The sequence below is a fragment of the Centrocercus urophasianus genome, unplaced genomic scaffold (genome assembly GCF_019232065.1).
Source record: "Centrocercus urophasianus isolate 14NV4802_14NV808 unplaced genomic scaffold, USGS_Curo_1.0 seq_28, whole genome shotgun sequence".
NCBI classification, from domain to species: domain Eukaryota; kingdom Metazoa; phylum Chordata; class Aves; order Galliformes; family Phasianidae; genus Centrocercus; species Centrocercus urophasianus.
In genome coordinates this window covers 6,690,056-6,710,136 of record NW_024884844.1, presented here as the reverse complement: position 1 = coordinate 6,710,136, position 20,081 = coordinate 6,690,056, and the positions used below count along the sequence as shown (strand labels likewise).

The window sequence follows — 20,081 nt, the reverse complement described above, 5'->3', positions numbered from 1 at the left end:
CTCTTTCTGGCAGTACAGGTGAATTGCCTGCAGCTGTGCTCCCAGGGCTGACCCAGTCCTTTCCCCAGGTGCTCAATGTGTGGTTCAGGCCGTAACTCAACAGTTCCATACAAATGGAAATCTGAAATGATCTTAAAAGTAAAAGCAGCTTACACAGATTCTAAGGACACACCACCACCTCTTTCAGTAACCTCATAGAATACAAGGTACATGTATGAACATTAATCAGACTGAAGATAACTCAAAAATATTGTACTCTTTTCCATCATCTTTTTCACTAATAGGTACAATAAGCATAGGGTTACTGTTCAGTGAAGTGAAATTTTTATTTCAAACTTCAGGAACCTACCCTAAAGTAAAAACTAACCAAGGAACTCATAAACAGCATAGTAGCATTGAATTAGAAACATTCAATGATTTGTGGTTTTTTGGTTGTCCTGAAATAGCTTTCCGTATTAGTTGAACGATTTTACTAATCTAGATTTCCTGTAAGTGAAGGAATGCGATGATCATCTTCTAAAAAATAACCTCAATCCTTCATTCCCTTTCCTCTTCAGCTAATGATATTTTTTTCTGTTGGAGAAATCTCACGGCTAGGGTGACATCTTGTGTTCTTTGCACTACAAAATGCCACGCCTCTGTCTCCATCCAGCTGCCAAGCATCCAGAATGTCCTGAGATCCATTTCACCAACTCAGATTTTCTCTTCAAAAAATCTTGGCTGACCCTGTGTATATATGTAAAAGATAAAGTAATGTAAAAGGCACACTACCCCTTCTGAAAGTGAAAATTTTACTAAGACTCTTCACATTAACAAGGGCAGCGTAAAAGGAAAGTACTTTATACCTGAGGAAAGAATTGTTTTAAAGATATAAATCTGTCATTCTGTAAGCTATAAACCAGTGGCTACAACTGCATTTTGATAGGTGTGTTAATAAATCCTCTCATCCTGCTTGTAATCTTCACAGTATTTTGAAAAGAACCTTCAATGAGTTGGGTTTTTTTAAACAGAAAGTGCTAAAAAATAATAGATCTTCATATATAAAAGATAATATAATGAGCTTAAATGCTATGTTATTAAAAGTGGCTACCTACAAAAAATAAAAAGATGTTTTTGCACTGCCATGTGCAGAAGAGGCTACTTATCAACATTTAATGTGTGTACAAATACTCAATGAGAAAAAGTAAAGGTGATGAAGTCAGACTCTTTTCAGTGCTTCTCAATGACAGAAGGAGAGGCAATGAACAGGTGAAAAGCAGCAAATTCCATATAAATGGAGAAAAAAAGCTTTTTCACTGCAAGAGTGGTCAAGCTTTGAAACACGTTGTCCCAGTAGGTTGTACATCTCCATCCATAGAAATACTAGAAATGTGACAGGACAGAGAGCCAAGCAATCTGCTCTAGCTGATCCTACTTGAGCACGTGTATGGTAACTGCTCAGTCACAGCCTGAACCACTGATTGAGCACCTGGGGAAAGGACCCCATCGGCCCTGGGAGCACAGGTGAAAGCAATTCATGAGCGTGATGGGAAGGGGTGCAGCCTGGCTCCACCTCTCTTACACCTCATTTAAGGGATGACTGCCACAGAGTAAGGCTCTTTTTCTGGGCATCCCTCTTTTGTGGAGTTTTCCCTGTAAGCCTAGATCTTCAGAGATTGGTGAGTAGTCCTTTTATTTCCCCTTCCCTTATAATGTTTTTCTCTTGAGCCAGTCTCTTCATGAGTATACTTGTATACTGCCGTTCCATCACACTGGTCTTTGAGACTGTTATAGTAGGTGGCTTGGAAAAGGTAGTTTCTAGAGGTGCTTTCCACACTAGCTGCTGTGAGATTTTTATGATTCCCACTGCTTTCTTCGCTGTCTTCACTTTCTTCATTTCAGAGTTTTAAGTGATATTTTAAAGAAACTGGGCTCTAATCATGGTGTATTTTAGAGAGGGGATCCAAAATATTGACATTAGCTTTAGATTCTGGGGGAAGCTAATGCATAAATCCTGTTTAGTGTAGTGAAGAACTTAACATCTTTTAATACAAGGTAATGTTTCCCAAGCACTGTAGGTGTTTTTTGCCCAGAAACATCACATAGGCTAGCTTGCCTCTTTTTAATTAAGGTTGTGTCACACAATTAGCTACAGTGGTGTTGATGATACACAGAGAATAACAAATACACATAGGTATTACTTGTAAATTGCTAATGTCTGAGTCTGGCTTTCTTTTCTGGAAGAGGAGACAAGAGGGAACTGATTCTGTGGATTTCTAGTAGTTAAGGTTAAAACAGGTAGGCAAACAGCTGGTTGCTGTTATCAGTTGGGTACATCACTTCAGGAAGGGCCAGATCAATGCAGTAACCTGGACTCCTGCCATCCAGATCATGCGAGACAGCAGGATTCCATGCACAGCCATGCTAAAATCTGCAAGATTAGACCCTGATCCTTTGTGTATGAAAAAAGATAATTCATTAGAAGAATTATTTCTGTTCCTCATCTTTGTGTGATCCATGTTACTCTGACTCCAAAATACTGTCTTCCTTTTAATCAACTAATAATACCAATCATTCTGGCCCAATGTTCTGAAATACCAAACTGCTTCTCAGAAGTGCTAGAGTAGCTTTAAGTTCCAGAAAATCCATGAAAGCTATGCAGAAATCTACAAGATATTTTATGAAATACAATCCAATCCATCTCCTCTTTTCACTCTCACTGTAGGTTTGTTCTGGTTTGGAACATATTCAGGGCCATGCCAGTCTGCATTTACAATTGATGCACAGCATTGCTCAGGTTTTAAAATATGGGGTAAATGAGAAATTTCCTAAAAACAAAAAAAAAAAACCAAACCTTCCATTTGGTATGGACCCAATTGTATGCTTCATGCTACACAGTGCTGATGATGTCAGTTAAAACTGAGACAATAACTCCATATATGGCCCATGAGGGAGACATTATTTGGAAGCAATACTGAACTAAAATCCTAAAAAAAAAAAAGTTACTTGACATCCTGATCTGCTTTTTATGAACATAGATTTGCTAATTCTGTGTTGAATTCAGAGGTGTGTGTTAAATTTCCGAATTCAGTGATAGTCAATGATAACCTACAGAAATGTAGTTAGCGTTAGAAATTTCTAACCAGCAATTTTCAAGCTCTCACTACCATTCTGTTAATCATGTCATCTATTTCTTACGTAACGTATCTTTATATATCCTGATATACCTCTACCTTTAGCTCAGTTCCAGTGGGTAACTTTTCCAAAGTTCAGGTTTTAGAATTGAATGTGTCGATTAAGTGGGAAAGTGATAATTTCTGCAGACACACTTGCATACGTATACAGACTTTCGTGCATAACACACATTTGCAGAAAATAAACCTTATACCTGTCTATATGAAAACTGATTTTAAACTCAGTGCCTATCCAGAACTCATTAGTCTGAAAGATAAATTTGGTCTAAGAGCAGAAACTATCATCTCTAAAATTGAAACAGTGGTTCTGAAAGGTTGTCAATTTTGTGGGTGCAGAACATAGAAGAACTGATTTTCTAGTTTAACTCTTCGAGTTTAATGGTGCAGATGTTCACAAGTGCCATTGCTGATGGTTTTTTCATAGCCAACTATGACAATAAAAAGATTCTTTTCAGAGATATTTTTGAAAACTGACCCTGTTTGCCATATTTAAGCAGTAAAAATTATGAGTTTTTTGTGATCTTTTCTGCATGAGATTGATACTTTTCACATACATCATGATGATTTATATGAAATGATGCAGCTGAACTCAAAGATTACTTTCATGTTGCACTTTCAACTAGCATAAGTAACTTAAGAATAAATGAGAACAAACATTCTAAATCTGGCTTCAAAATAGTGCCATTGACAACACACTAGGATATTGAAAACATTTGTATTCAGAGATTCAGAGTCTCTAATTTGGAATCCTTCAACTTCAGAAAGCTTAGGTAAACAGAACATGATCTCCTACAGTTCTGCCTGCAAGATCACATGTAGAAAATCTGATATGTTCTGACAGCAACTCAATAATAATTTAAAAAAATCCTACTGTTAGTAAAGACTGCCTGGTAAGTCGAGCAGTTATTAATGAACCTATGGGTAGAAATGAAACTTATGTACCACAGGGAATTCTTGCTAAATCTAGGAAATGCCAAACTTCAGAAAATAGTACGATAAATTAATCATTTCAAGTATTGTCTGGACTTGTCACTAAGAAATGTACATTATTGCTTTCTGATTTTGTCATTTTTCCCACAGTTTCTGCTTGAAGAAAAAGGATAGAGCTCAAAACATGTTTTGAACTCGCTAGTGAAGTAAACTCTAAGCAATATCTTTTACAAGATATGGGGACTGTGCTGTGTTGGAGCATATGATATGTAGCCACCTAATGGAATCTAATTTCCAAAGTCCCATATCCCATACATAATGCCACGATATCTGCCTATGCAGATGCAAAACTATCATTCCTCTGCAAATGCATCGACGTTTTCCTTCTGCTCCCTGCCAACAAAAGAAAACTTGTAAAATTGTGTTGACAGATGATTGGTGTATATCCCATATATCCTGGTCAGGGGGATCTAACATACCTCACAGAAGCATTTGTCAGTTTGGGCCTTGTGCCACACTAATGCAGTTTCACAAACTCTTGCCAAGTCAACCTGTGCCTAGTGGGGACACTGAGATGAGTTCCTCATATGGGGTTTTAACAGAACACATTTTCCAGGTCCAACATCTTGGCAGATCGAGAGTGTGGTGATGTGGATGAAAGCTAAATGGTGATGACCCTGACAGTGCTGGCTGAGATAAGAACACATAGATCATCCTGTTCTTGAAGAAGGTAATTTTCTCTGCCCTCAGTATAAGTATTGGTGTCAGCTCTCTCCTGTCCAGATTTTTAATTCACTCTATTTGCTCAGTGACAATGTTTCAGAAGGATCCAAATAGTGAATCTAACCATGTAACTATAAATCAGCACAGTGTAGAAAGAACAAATATTTAGCTAATTAAAAGTATATTCTGTAGGCACGATGTAAGGTAGGCAGGGAGGAAATATGGAAATATATTTCCAGAACCTAAACTACACTGACTTGCAGCAAGAAGCTGCTTAAAATTCATCCTTGACATGACATTCCCTAGAGTTTTGTACCAAAAGCCTTTCTTGATGAGTGAGGATGGCTCAATTTATTTTTCAAAACACATCTAATGGAGACTGATGTGCCTACACACAGATATCCTCGTTATTTAATATGCCAGTGGCCAGTTTGGACCTGGTCACCTTTTTTGCTTCACAGTTTGTGTCGCATCTGTAAGCAGAGCAGCTCAACAGCCAAGCTAGAGGTCATGCTTTTCAAACTGCCAGGAATGTTCACAGTGAACGCCTGTGAAGTCTGCTGCAAGTGATATGCAATGCATTCTACCCCACAGCAACTAGTTGCATTTATGAAATAGAGTTCTGAAGGTAATTAAGTGAGAGATGGACTAAAACAGCAAAAATGTGCTGCTATAGGGTGTCCTGGAGTCCAGGTTACTCTTCAGCATTGCTTAATGTGAGCCTGGGACAGAAAATAACTTAGAGAAAGAATCAGCCAAGGGGATCTCTTGTTTCAGTTTGTTTAAACTGAAAAACAAAATATTGGTAGTTTTGTTTCTTGTGAAGCCTTTGTTCACCTGCAAGGTTCCACTTTCAAGTATAAAGCATAAAGGTGTTACAATACCAATTTGTTCAGTCTTATTTCAGTGATGTCCAAATAGGGACATCTTTTCTTGCTCCAGCAATACCCGCTGAGATTAAATTATCTTCAGTGTTAATTCTTCCTCCTCTTTCCATATGCTTTTCATAAACAACAATATTTTTTTTGGAATTGTCTTAATTTCTTATGATTGTTGAAGAACAGCGGCATCTCCTGTCTTTCTCTTGTACAGGTCTAGTAGCTATTGCTAATTTGAATGTATGTATATATAATGCAATGGAAAGTACAGTAATGACAATGGAGCAGCAAGGTCTCAGGCTGCAGCAAGTGAGGACTTGCACAGACACAACAGCAGTAAGCATGCTACTTACTTTCAAAAGACCTCAAGTATAGAGGGACCTCCCAGGAAATACCTTCACCTCCACTACCATCCCTTAAATGAGGTCTGGGAAGGAATGGATCCTGGCTCCTTCCCTTCTGGTCACTCAGGTATATTGTGTACACCTGAACTCCTCTGAGTTGGCCCTTTCTTCCCATCACATGCTCAATAACTGGTTCAGGCAGTGACCTAATATTTCCACTACATTATATTATTAATAAATGAAAGAAATTTTAAAATGTTATGTAACTTTCAGCAGTTTGAAATTCTGGCAAAAAAAAAAGTCTCATCTGGGTAATGTGTGTGAAAGCTGCACACCAATAATTACGGATGATGAAAAGAAAGATAGTATTCAGAGATGCTGCAGGATTTCATTCTGAGGCACGAGGCTGCATGTGGAGATGGGGCCAGCAGTTAATCTTGATGCTCCTTGGTTGCTCTGCAGCTTCTCTCCTCCTATCCTGTGAGTTTCATGATCCAGCATGGACCACGTGGGGACACACAGAAGCAGCACTGCTGTTGGAAGGTGTGGGCATTAGCAGCTCTGGGGGCAATGTAAAATCCTGCAGGGGCTGCTGTTCCCCCTTTGCTCTTCACTAAGACCAGAGGCACAGCAAGAGGTGTTGGCCTTGAGCTGTGTTGGGGGGGGCGGGAGGATTCCACTTGGAGATTGGGAACAAGTTCTTCTGCGAAAAACTGGTGATGCAGTGGCACTGGCTGCCCAGGGTGGTGGTGGAGTCACCATCCATGGAGGTGTTCAAGAACTGTGGAGGATGTGGTTAGTGGGTGTGGTGTGGGTGGGTGGGGGCAGATGATCTTACAGGTCTTTTCCAACTTTAATGGTTCTATGATTCTATAAATGAAATTTGTTTCATTTTTGGTGTATCTTTCTTAAAAAAAAAAATAAATAAATAAAAAAAATTACCTGTAATAAACACTTTGAAGTTAGTAGAGCCATAATTCTGAGCTTAATGTGCCTTGCCCCAGGTAATTGCAGGCTGAGCATTACCCTATTCGTAGCAATTCAGATTTCCAGAACACTGCTTTTCTTGGTTTAAGAAACCCGAGCAAATTGCTGTAAGTTCCTGTGCTATTTGTGCCACCTGCTGGTCAAGAGGGATCTAAAGGAGGTTGCAGGAACTGCTCTGGATGAGGATGAAAAGGCAAGAAAGAGGACACGAGGAGGAAAGGCTATCCTGCCTCCTGCTGAGCTGAGGAGCAGCCGGGAGCAAAGCTCTAAGAAGCCATGCCCTGGAGCCGGCATGTAGTACAGGAATCCAGCCATAGCACGGCTGGGCTGGGCTAGCTGGAGCCCTGCACTGCCTCCCCCGCGCCGCTGGGGGGCGGCAGCCGAACGGCGAGGTTCCGGCGCGTCCCGGATGCGCATCGCTGGGCCGGGGCCGCGTCCCCACGTGTGATCGAGGGAGGCGGGCAGCGCGCAGCCGGGATGTCGGTGTCGGTGGCCGCGGGCAACCTGCCCATGCGGCTGCTCCGTAAGAAGATCCACAAGAGGAACTTGAAGCTGCGGCAGCGCAATCTGAAGCTGCGGGCTGCAGAGCAGGAAGGTACGGCGGGGCCGGGGCGGGCGGGCTGGCGGTCCCTGTGCCTCTGAGCGCCGCGGCTTACGGCTGTTCTACATCTTCCCTCTCCGTGCCCAGGCCGGGCCTCGCTGGGCCCCCCGGAGGAGGATGAGGAGGTGAAGGAGGCGGCGGCCCCCGAGGCGGAGGCAGAGAGAGAGACAGAGGAGGATGAGCGGGCAGCGCCGGGCCTTGAGGCCGCTAGGGTGAAGAGGAGGAAGAAGAAGAAGAGGAAGGCTGCGGCTGGCCCCGAGGGAGGTACGTTTGTGCAGTCTGTGTCTGAAAGCTCCACAGAAACCTTGTCTCCCCTTCTCCTGATCCCTCCCACCGCACGATGTCTGTACAAAGGATTTACAGGGTAAAGCAGGCCAGTCTGCAGCACAGCCTCGGATGAGAAAAGTATTTCTCGTACCTCTCACTGAGAACGGCTTGTCCTCTGTAAAATACTGTCCTAGGTACAGAAACTAAGAAAGCAAAAGCTGAAGAAGACTTATCTGTGGAGGCAGAAGGTGAAGATGGGCAGGATTCTGGAGAAAAAGAAGCAGAAGAGGAGGATGAAGTGCCCAGTTTACCTCTGGGTCTAACAGGTATACTGTGTTCTCTTTTTTCATAGGTATACAAAAATCCCAGTTCTTAAGCTTTCTTCCAGAGCAGGTTCTCAAATTTGCATTAAAAACCTGGTGTTTGAACACAGGTGACGTGATACTGGCAGCTGCAGTGTTATCATTCAGCTAATGTTCTTTGAAATTTGCATTATATGTACATGTTTTGGTCTTAAAATTACTTTTGAAAAACAGTTTTGAAATATACTTGCACATATTTAAATATGGAAAGAAGGGCCAGTTAAATAGAGTTGCATTGCTAATTGGCGTGAAAAGCAGTGTAATCGTTTGTTTTTAACAGGTATCTGTGGCATCCCTGGGAATACATTAATACAGAGCATTGTTTTTAGCATCTTAAAATTTTACAGTAGGAAGGAATTGTAAGAAGTTGTTTGTAAGGTGAATTTCTTACTGGGCAGTCTTGGGATGGACAGAGTTGAAGTTAGTGAATGTTTTTCTCCCTCTCTCTCTTCAGGTGCCTTTGAAGACAATTCTTTCACTTCCCTTGCTGGTCTTGTAAGTGAGAATACATTGAAAGGCATCAGTGATATGGGCTTCACACACATGACAGAAATTCAGCATAAAAGTATTAAACCTCTTCTGGAAGGCAGGTAAGAAATATATCTTTTTAATTGCCATAGTGACCTCAAATGTTGTGTAAATGATGGTAACAAATTAGGTAGAAGAAACGTGACTTCTTGGAGCTACGCTCTTTTCGAAACATTGTTTTGTAATTTAAATATTTCATTTGTAGTTGTAAATACAAATTAATGAGGTGTATGTGTTACGTGTGAACAAATACTTAAGGTAAGTTGTATGGGAACTGTTGAGTCACGGCCTGAACCGCTGATTGAGCACCTGGGGAAAGGACTTGGTCAGCCCTGGGAGCACAGGTGAAGGCAATTGATGTGTGAGGCTGGAAGGGGTGGAGCCTGGCTGCACCTCTCTTAGACCTCATTTAAGGGCTGACTGCCACTGGGGAAGGATCTCCTTCTGGAGATCTCTCCTTGGTGAAGTTTTCCACTGTGAGCCTAGGTCTTTGGAAGTGGTGAGCAGTTCTTTTTCCTTTCCTTATGATATCTTTGTATTGCATTAGTCCCTGTGTCGTTACACCTTTTGTATCACCTTTTAATCGTGTTGATCTTTCTAGTTATTACAGTAAGTTAATGGAAATTGCTTTGCATTTGGCTTTGAAAGCAGTAGAATCTGTTTTCATTAGTCTCTTGTATCAGTGTGTTTTGTAGAAATAAGAGAAATAAGAGACCAAGCTGTGAACCTTATCTGTCACGGGACACTTAATTTTAGTTAGATTAAAACCATGTTACATTTTCACGTAGTCAATATCATTCAGAATAGGATTTATTTTTTCTCTGTGGGATGTCCTTAACACTTCTTCTTCTAACTTTGCCTTTTGCAGGGATATTTTAGCAGCTGCCAAAACAGGCAGCGGCAAAACACTTGCATTTCTCATTCCTGCAGTGGAGCTCATCTACAAGTTAAAATTCATGCCTAGAAATGGTAAGCATTTCCTTCATTTTGTAGTGACCCAGATGTTAAGGGATGTGACTGTGAAAGGGACTGGAGGAAGTGGAACTTAACCTGAGTCAATTGATGTGTGTTTTAGGGACAGGTGTTATTATTCTTTCACCAACTCGAGAGCTTGCCATGCAAACCTATGGAGTTCTTAAAGAACTTATGAATCATCATGTTCACACCTATGGTCTGATCATGGGGGGCAGTAACAGATCAGCAGAAGCTCAGAAACTTGGAAATGGAATCAACATAATTGTAGCAACACCAGGAAGACTTCTGGATCATATGCAGGTATACAAAAACAACGATGCCTCTTTCATAGAAGGTAATAAAACTCTTGTCCCCATCTGACTTTCAGTTTGTTACTCTTTTAGAACACTCCAGGTTTTATGTACAAGAACTTGCAGTGTTTGGTGATTGACGAGGCGGATCGAATCTTAGAGGTTGGATTTGAGGAAGAAATGAAACAGATCATAAAACTTCTACCGAGTAAGGAGAAAAAAAACCTGTCTTTCCTGGAAATTACTTGACTAACATTATGTCGTCTCTATAACTGAATTATTGTAAGAGAAGTCATTCTTGTAGTTCTGTAAATGTACCTTGGAGTGTCTTAACTCTGTCCATTTTTTCTGGTAGCTAAAGTATACTATTTAGCATCATGTATCTGAAGGACGTGGTTTTCTGTGTCCTTACGTACTATAGGAATGTGATTTTGTTCATATAAAAACATTTAGGTTAATGCCTACTGTTTCTCATTCATCTTTCTTATTTCCTGCTATTCGTTATTTCCTAATTAGGAAGTAAATTAGGGATTAAATAAGGAAGTAATAAGAAAAAGATCTGTCTATGCAATTGGATTTTTTTGAAAGTATTGTTCTGGAGAGATTAATGAATACCCTACTTCTCTTCTTTACTTTTGTTTAGTTATTCTTTGTAACTAACATCCTTTGAAGAATGCAAATAATCAGCACTAAAACTAAGTGAAAGAAGAGTGGGGAAAATGACTTTGGGAAGCAATAGATGAAAGATTTCTGTCTTGCTTGATTTTAGTTTGTTTTCCTTCCCTGAGAAGGAATTTATTTTAAAACACTCAAAATAACAGAAATCTTTCTGAAAATGGTGTCACCAGTTATTCCACGAGACCAATTGGTGCAGTTCTTGTAGCTGTAAAATTGAACAGGCTAAGTGCATTTTTGCTGTACTCTAGTAATAAGAAAATGTTACGGTATCAGGCTGTATATTTATGCTGGGATATGATAGGCAGGCAGTTGGTTGGGTACACCTGCTGGAAGACCCATTGAAGATGCACAGCCACGTGCCAAACATGCAAAAATGTGTTATGGATTGTCTAAGAAAAGTTTAGCAAAGCTGAAGTGCATTAAGATTTTTGGAGACGGTGGCAGCTGAAGTGAATATTGTGCAATGCAATACACAACATAACAATACCTGCCTTTCTTTATCAGTAGTAGTATATTTTAAATTAATGGAAAAAAGGTGAAGAATTGCTGCAATGGAGTTTGCAACTGAAGATTTGAAGTACTTGCTATTTGAATTCTCATTTAAAAAACTAAGCATTCTTATAATCCATCTTCAGAGCGCAGACAGACGATGCTGTTTTCTGCTACGCAAACCAGGAAGGTGGAAGATCTAGCCAAGATCTCTCTGAAGAAAGAACCACTGTATGTAGGAGTTGATGATAACAAGGAGACAGCAACAGTAGATGGTCTTGAACAGGTAAAACATAAATGTTACTTAAAGGGGTCTAAGAAAAACCAACAGGCCCTACGTTCTTTTTAGATGGGTTGTATAAATGCCCATCCCTTGAAGTGTTTAACATCCTACTGGGCAAAAGTGGAGTTACCTGAAAGGTTTTATTCACTCTGTCTTAAAGGTTATGTAAGAAATTCATGAAGTAATAATATGGTTAGTTACAGTTTCTAACTACTGTCTATATTACGTACCTGTCTGTATTAAGTACTGTGTTACTGACTAGAGAACACTTGAGATTTTGGTTTTTTTCTACTTAAGATGGTGGCTAAATGGAATTGCACCTTAGTTTCTAGGTTCGTGCAGTTGATAAAATGATAATTGTTTTAAAATACCAGTAGGTAGATATTACCTTTAAGGAGTCGACTAGTAGCAAGAATTCAATAAAATTCTTCTGTAGTTTGTAGAGTAAGTTTTTGCTGTCACCAGTGTTTAAGGAGTTTGATATAACAAAGTGAGAAACAGACAGTAAATCAGTTGGCTTCATTCTGTGTAGCTGGAAGATTAACTTTTGCTAATAGTCCTCTGCAAAAAGTGTGTTCTGTACTGTTTAACAATGTTTAAATAATTTCCAGGGCTATGTAGTGTGCCCATCTGAGAAAAGATTCCTTTTGCTCTTCACGTTCCTGAAGAAGAACAGGAAGAAGAAACTAATGGTATTTTTTTCTTCGTGTATGTCAGTGAAGTACCACTATGAATTACTCAACTACATTGATTTGCCTGTTTTGGCCATTCATGTAAGTATTTTTATGTGTTGATTTATTTTTATTGAATCTGGTAATGACTGTTTCTAAACATCAGGTTTCCATGCAGTCACTCTGAAAGTAATACTTAAGTAATTTGAGTTTTTAATGCTTTGAATATACACTGTAACCTCTGAAGGTACCAGTTTTCTGTGATAGCATTGCTTCTTCACTGTGAAATTGTTCTGCTTGGTCTGTGCAAATCCACAAGGTAGAAAGATGCCCTGAAGTATTTTATATTTTTTGGCAGTGATATAGTATGAGAAATGAGAAATTACATGCAAGCTTACAAACTGGCAAGGTGTTTCTAGTGACATTCTTAATATATGTGTTCTTTGGGTTATTTTCTTGTTTTGTTTGATTTGTTTTTTGGTTTTAGGGCAAGCAGAAACAGACAAAACGTACTACAACATTTTTCCAGTTCTGTAATGCAGAATCTGGAATCCTGCTGTGCACTGATGTAGCTGCCAGAGGACTGGATATTCCTGAGGTGGACTGGATTGTCCAGTATGACCCTCCAGATGATCCAAAAGTAAGTTATGGAAATAAAAATACCTTCAAATCCTAGCTGCGAGTGTCGCTGCAGAGACAACCTGAATCTTCTGCTCGACAGAGGTCAGAATTCAGCTGCATTCACATCTGGCAGCTGATTTCATCCACTGATCTCCACCAGATCCTGGGAAGTGCTGCAGCTAGTGAAGACATAGAACATAACTCTTTATGTTATCAAAGTAATTTAAAATCCAATAAGCTAAACAACAAAAAAAATACCTCTTAGGAGTATGAATTTATATATACGTGCTTGAGTCTCGTAACAGCTTTTCCATTAAAAGCTTGATTATTTAAAAATTAGAATTCTCATTTGAAAAAATGTCCAATGCAAACAAAAAAGACTTAAAAACTTAGATACCTTGACAAACATAGCAAGTAAAGTTAAGTTTTCAGTGGCGTTAGGCTAAGGTTCTTTTTTCTTCAGTAGGAGGTAAGATGCTTCTAGTCAGGGATTTCTGTCTCAACTAGTTCTGTGCTTTGCTTCATCAGCACTTGGATTGCCTCGTCTGTATGTCAGTGCTAAGAAAGTTTTGAAACAAAACAGATGTTGCTGACACTGTTAATGTTAAATGCTTTTTTCATAAAACTGTTTGTATTGCTGCTGATATGAGAGACTGCCTGGGCTTAACTGTTTTCTTTTCTCTCTGCAAAAGGAGTATATTCATCGTGTTGGTAGAACTGCCAGAGGTATAAATGGTAGAGGACATGCTCTGCTCATTTTACGTCCAGAAGAACTGGGCTTCCTTCGTTACCTGAAACAAGCCAGGGTAAACTTAGCTCTAGAATTCCTTTTTGTTTTTTTGTTTTTACTGTGCAGTCATGATTTTAAAGGCAAAAACCTTAATGATTAACAAAACATTTTAACTTCTGAGCACAAATAATTCTGTCACTTACAAAATATGTAACTGAACATTTGGCTCTATTCTGCTGACTCTTAGACTCGAAGGTGACTGTGTGTATTAACAGTTGCTTTGCAGCTGTGCAGTGTGCATTATTAAAATACAATTTTCCCATGACCTCTTCATGAAAAGATACTGGAAGCTTGGCCAGTGCAGTTCTTATTTTTCTATTAAAATAATGGCATTTTTTTTTTCAATTCCAAAAGATGGGTAGCTTTCTTTCAAATGTAACCATTTTAATAAGAGAGAACTGCTCATAGGTTCATAGGGGCTTTCCTTATGGAGTTGTTTACAGTCCAGATTTTTGTTATTTGTAATTAAAGCAGTGAAAGGGTCATAAAAAATATCTTTATTACTGTAATTTAAGGGAAATATAATGCTGGCCTCTTTATGCAGAGGCAATTTCAGTGAATATATTTCTGATAAGGGTTACTAATGTCGTTGTCGTTGTTTTAAGTTGAAGATATCAAAGACCTAAAAGCATGTAAGGTTTAATTTAAAGTGTGCTCTTGGACTTCAGATTCATTGATAAATAAAGCTGTGTTATTTAAAAAAAAAAAAAGTCTTATATTTCTGTCAGGTCTGTTCTTATTTGTCTTATGTCTTATTGTTTGTATGATAGAAATAATCTAGATTATGCATTTATTCATTTATTCTTCTAAGGTACCACTCAGTGAATTTGAGTTTTCCTGGTCAAAGATTTCAGATATCCAGTCTCAGGTATGAAATGAAGAATTTTAATATCCAGTACTAAATTGCTGATATTGCACCATATGCATTTGCTTGTGAGGATTCTTTTTTCCACAGTACATTGCAAAATCATAGTGGTGCAAATATGCTTTCAGCTTTTGAATAGAATATTCTCTAGACAGCATATAGTGTTTCCAGTAGCTTTTATTAAATGGTTATGCATGCTTACATTAATTCTGAGTATCTAATCTTTTACAAGATGATTTGCTCAGCCTTCAGCATTCATAAAGAAATCCAGTACCAACACCTAGAAATGCCAGTATATGTTCCAGGTATATTTTTATCAAGCTGGTATTAATGAAGCCTGGTGTCAGCCAAACTTGGCACGTGCTTCTATCCAACAAAAATTACCACGGAGGACAAAGTAGAAGAGAATAGCATAGATAGCTCTGTAGATGTGAATTTTTATTTTTATTTAGTTCTGTGAATCATTTTCTTAAGAGCTGTGTGAAGTTTCTTTGTAATAACTTAAATTTGACATAGTAAATACCAGAAGCAGTGAGGACAGTCCTTACAGAATCTCTGTTAGTTCTTAATAATAGTTAGGAAGTACTAATGCCTAATTTGTGACTTAATATTAGTTTGCCAAATTGTTGCAGTCAAGTGAGACACTCAGATCTAAGCTTTGGGAACTTAGCCCTCAACAAATAAAATACTTCAGTCTAAATTAGTGCATCTTCATTTTTGTCTTAAAAATAATACTGTGCTTTTTATGGTGAATTTCCTGCATTTTAGATAGAGCTATAAGCAAAATTATATGGAATGGTACAGTTTAGATGTCTGACTTAAGTGTATTGTCATTGTCAATTCTCAGTGCACGTAACTGCGACTGTAGTTATTTACTCATAGAATCATGATTCTCCTCTCAATGAGCTTCATTAGGACAACCTAATTTAATGTTTTTGTAAACTTTCTCATTGCTAGAGATTTGTACAATAATTCAGCTTCAGGCTTTAGTGCCTGGTTGTAAAAGCACTGTAGATGTGTGCTCTGCTGTCACAGTAGAGTCTTACTAAAGTGAGTAATGAATGTCACTGCAGTGCACACAGTAAATAATTGGCTTGCATTTAACTTATTGTTATAGCCATAATTCCATAATGTCTCTTTTTTTCTTTCTCATCAGCTGGAGAAACTGATTGAGAAGAACTACTTCCTTCACAAGTCAGCCCAGGAAGCATACAAAGCTTACATTCGAGCTTATGACTCCCATTCTCTGAAGCAGATCTATAATGTGGGGAACTTGGATCTTAACAAAGTCAGCCTCTCTTTTGGCTTTAAAGTCCCTCCATACGTTGACCTCAGTATCCTTTTACTGCTGTGTTTCAAAGCTGAATTCCCGCTTTAAAAAATGTTAATTGCAACTTATGGAAGTAGGTATGCTGTTTCAAATTCTGTGTTCTTTGTTGGGTTTTATTTAGTATTGCTAATAGTCACGTACGTGCAGCATGTCCAAATAATGAAAATGTTAAATGGCAATTTTTCCTGTTTTAATAATTGCTTACACATATCTGCTTTAATATGGGTAGGGACTTCAGATGCTGCAGCCTTGTAGGTGCTGGAATATTGCATGCATGTTCTAGAGGTCTGTACTGAAATAGAGGGGCGTGGGTCAAAGGTGCCAGTGGAGGGAGAGGAGTTGGAGTAGTTGTTCTTTAGTTGAATTAATTGGACAGCTGTAAGAATAAAAGCGTTCAGTAGGATGACAGGTCCACCCATAACACAATTGTGTGTGTTTTGTGTAATACTTTTTTCTCTTCTTAATAATGCTCGCAGTACCCAATAAGCAATGCTTCAGTTAAGGCTTTTGTTATGCTCTTTAACCCATGAAATTCCAGGTGTGAACAGCAACCAAGGCAGAAGGCTGCAGAAAAGAGGTGGAGGTGGAGGATTTGGTTACCAGAAACCAAAGAGTGTCCACAAAGCTAAAATCTTCAAACACATCAGCAAGAAATCAGACAATCGACAATTTTCTCGTTAATTGTGCATTCATTACAGTGGCTTTTTGCTTTCGTTTGAATCTGTCTGGCAGTATATGTTCATTCATCAATGTACATTTTAAACTTCTCTGCTGACCTTTTAGGGAAAGAAAAGTATTTGTTTCAGAGCTTCTTAATGTTTCATTTTAGGATGACTCTTTGGAAAAGAGAATACGGAGAGATAGCCAAACTTCTTGTAAAGAAGAAGGTGGATGAGTGTAATTATTTCAGCTCAGTGATTTATTAAAGAAAGAATATTTTCAACTTTTTATAGACAAATTTGCTTTATCCTTTTTACAGGCACCACTGGAACTTGTCAGAATAGGCAGAATGCAGGGACAGATTTCGATGTGAGATGACTAGTATGGCAAGAGACATGAGTATGCTAAGAAATGCAGTTCATAGGTGTCTGAAAATATTTTTACAGTGTAAAAAAAAAAATAAAGGGATTTTTGTTCACAAGGATCATTGCAGGGTGTCTTAGTGGTACAGAGTTCATTGTCCATCGTACATGGTGAAGAATGTGTTCTTTTTCAAAAGAATCATTGTATGTTGTTGTTGAGTCTAATTATGACTGTGCTCATAGTTATTTTAATTCATGGCATCTAGGTAGCAAATACAGTGTCTAAGATTTAAAAAAAAAAAAAAAAAAGGAAACCAACCTCTTATACTACATCTGAGTCATGCTTAGAATTACTTCTTTAACATTATGATAAAACAGTAACATTCCAGTGAATTACTTGCTTTTCCTCTGTGGTCTGTTTAAATCTGTTAATGTCTAGTGTATTATCTTATGAATTGACGAAGAAATTAAGAAAAGCACATTGCATGATTTGAAGGACTTTGCCCAGATATGGTGTTGGGAGCTTGCTTGTTTGTTTGTTTACATTATTTTCAGGTCTCTACCCTTGTAGAAGTAAACAATTTATGAGGCTTCAGTAGTGGTGGGAATAGCATTTAAAAAATGTACATCCACTGATGCAAGGAAGGACTACGTTGTCTCAGTCTGGATGTTTAGGAGTCAGGGCCCCACATGATTGCAGTAAAACAAGCTTTATTACTTTATTCTGTATCATCTAAAAGGCAAGACAGGACTACTTTGAATAATAATAATAATAATAATAAAAAATTATAGTTATTCCAATATGAAGTGAACCCTGAGATCTTTTGAAGTAGTATATCACATTTAAGTTAATGTGTGCATTGAAGTGCAATAGAAGCAAGTGGCAGTCTTTCTTACCCGTAGAGAAACCAGGTCATTGGAAAGGGGAAGAGCAGTGTGACCATTATGTCAGTAGTCCTTACAGCACTCAGACCTCGGTGTTGCTTTTTTTTCCCCTTTTACCTAAAAAAGCTTTTAGCCCTACTTGAGGAATTTTCAAGGGCTATTAATATTGATTGGATACTAAGAACTTCCAAATACTGAAATTTTTGTATCTACAGTTTGCATGAAAATAAAAGAATCTCTACTGTGGGGTAAGCAATTATAGTTGGGCATGTGATGCCTGGCTCATTGAGATCTAGTCTTTGATTCTGATTTTGCTAACATTTAGAACTAATCGATGTCAAGAAAGCTCTGTCTGTTTTTTGGTAAAACACAGTATCTGTCTTAAAATGTGTTAAGAGAGATACTACACTGACATGTACAGCATCATACAGTTGAAGAGTTCTGTCTACACCTGTGCTCTTTGCAGTTGCAGTATGGGAATTAGCATACAATGACATTAACTCTGAGGGATTCATTAGAATTAACTGCAACATTAATTACTTTGGGAAGAGATGTAAGCGAAGTTGCAGAAAACCACTGTAAAGAGTGAAGTGCTCGTGGCTCACGCAAGTAGTGTGAATGAAATATGGAGTATTATTTAGAAAAAAAGCTGAGATGATGGGCAGAGTCAGAACTGACTGGGCTTGAAGTACATCAGAATTCCTATTGCTCTTGAACTCCTTTGCAGAGATCTGCCTTTTTCTGTTGTTCCTAGCCCTTTTGGGAGCAGAAGGCTGCTTTCCTGACAAGCTCTACCTCCACACACCTTTTTATCTGAATGTGTTGAGACACTGTCACTTTCTGAACTCTGACATTTAAAACTGAAAGAATGGGTTTGGCTTGAAATTGCCCAACTTCTTACAGGTATTTTTCCTGCGTTTTCTTATGTGTTGTAATACGAAGAATTTTTCAAATAATTTCAGCTGTGAGATTAAAATACTGGATGATATTGCTCCAGCTTACCCTAATTAAGTTTTGTTTATTAATGCATTACAGTTGCATAATGACTGCACCGAATGAAACAACTACACAGGCTGTTATTTCTCACTGTAATTTCCCAATTGAGACAAAGCAAATGTTCTGAGTTGAGACTAAGTAACAGAAGAGAAGGGCTTCAGCTTCCTGGCTTGTGCACATGCAGTTACCTTTCTCTTTGTTTATGGAATTACAAATGAAAAATAGTTTCTGACTAAAAATCTGTGTGCATCAAGCAACGTCTGTTCTGCTGCAGTATTGCTAGAAGTTTAAGAGATTGTCAAACTGATTGGATATCTAACGTTTCCTTTGCAACTTAGCCTGTTATCAATCTTGTGAGCAGTTAATAGACCTCAGCCATCAGACTCTCAAGGCTTGGCTCGTAACAGTGACTGATAGGCTGGGGACTAATATTGCGCGCCTTGAGAAATTGCCTTCTTTCTCTGAGAACCTTGACAAAGAAATTGGACTCTTTAAACCACTTTAAAAGGGTGATCAAAACTGTCCTGCTTGAACTGTAAGATCTTTTTGAAAGTGGCACGTAAAGGAGAATTCCATTGCCAAGCTACTGCTCATAATCATGAAAAATCTTGTCATGTTACAGGTTTCTTATTCCGTAATGCTACTGAGTTATAGACAGGCACAAGACCAATCAGAAAGTGGTGCCAATCGGATGTTTTGGGGTGAATATCACACACAGAGGACATGTTCTTCAGTATCAATAAACACTTAAGAACTGGTTATTATCTACTTATACCTGCTGTTAATAAGAAGTATGTTCAGATGTTGGCAGTAATTAACCTTTTTGTTTCATGTATCAGGGCAACCAATGCTTTGGATACCCTAATCATTTGTTTCCAAGCATGTAATTGAAGCTCTCACAAGATGGGTAAAAAGAACAATGAGTAATTATACAATAGCACGTAAGTAGAAGGCTCCAACTTCTGGCCACGGTGGAAAAAATGCAGGGTACTGACAAGCTAATGCTTGTATTTGGGTTTTAGTTCCATTGTTGTCCTATTTATGAGATAGTTACTTAGTCAGTTCAACTTGTAGGGGATCTTACAGAAATCTAAAATCCTAATAACTAGAAAAGAGCCTATTATTTGTCATTAGGTGGTGTTTTCTCAAACTAATAACTGAAATAATAATAAAAAGAAGAAAAACAGACCCTAAAAATCTTGCATAATTTTTTCCAAGGGCTCATCTTTGTTCTCATTGACTTCTGAGGATACTTGTGTGGTTTTCTGAGCTCCCCTAGTTGGTTGCAGTTAGCTCTGAGCATGGAGTCTCAGTAATGCTGTTTAATGTTACAATGCATAACTGAAACTGTAAGTCACTCAAATAGACCATATGAATTTGTGTGAGTTATTGA

At 38.4% G+C, this 20,081-nt stretch overlaps 1 protein-coding gene across 1 annotated transcript; it reads left to right on the top strand.

Annotated features, from left to right (window-relative positions):
• Positions 1 to 7,470: 7,470 nt before the first annotated feature.
• On the top strand, positions 7,471 to 16,929 carry DDX18 (DEAD-box helicase 18). The gene is made up of 14 exons (XM_042827375.1): positions 7,471 to 7,630; positions 7,724 to 7,900; positions 8,098 to 8,229; positions 8,720 to 8,855; positions 9,662 to 9,762; positions 9,869 to 10,068; positions 10,152 to 10,266; positions 11,372 to 11,511; positions 12,120 to 12,281; positions 12,667 to 12,819; positions 13,493 to 13,606; positions 14,402 to 14,458; positions 15,612 to 15,789; positions 16,324 to 16,929. The coding sequence occupies exons 1-14, from the start codon at positions 7,513 to 7,515 to the stop codon at positions 16,464 to 16,466; spliced, it is 1,926 nt and encodes a 641-aa protein (XP_042683309.1). The 5' UTR covers positions 7,471 to 7,512; the 3' UTR covers positions 16,467 to 16,929.
• The last annotated feature ends 3,152 nt before the right edge of the window (positions 16,930 to 20,081 follow it).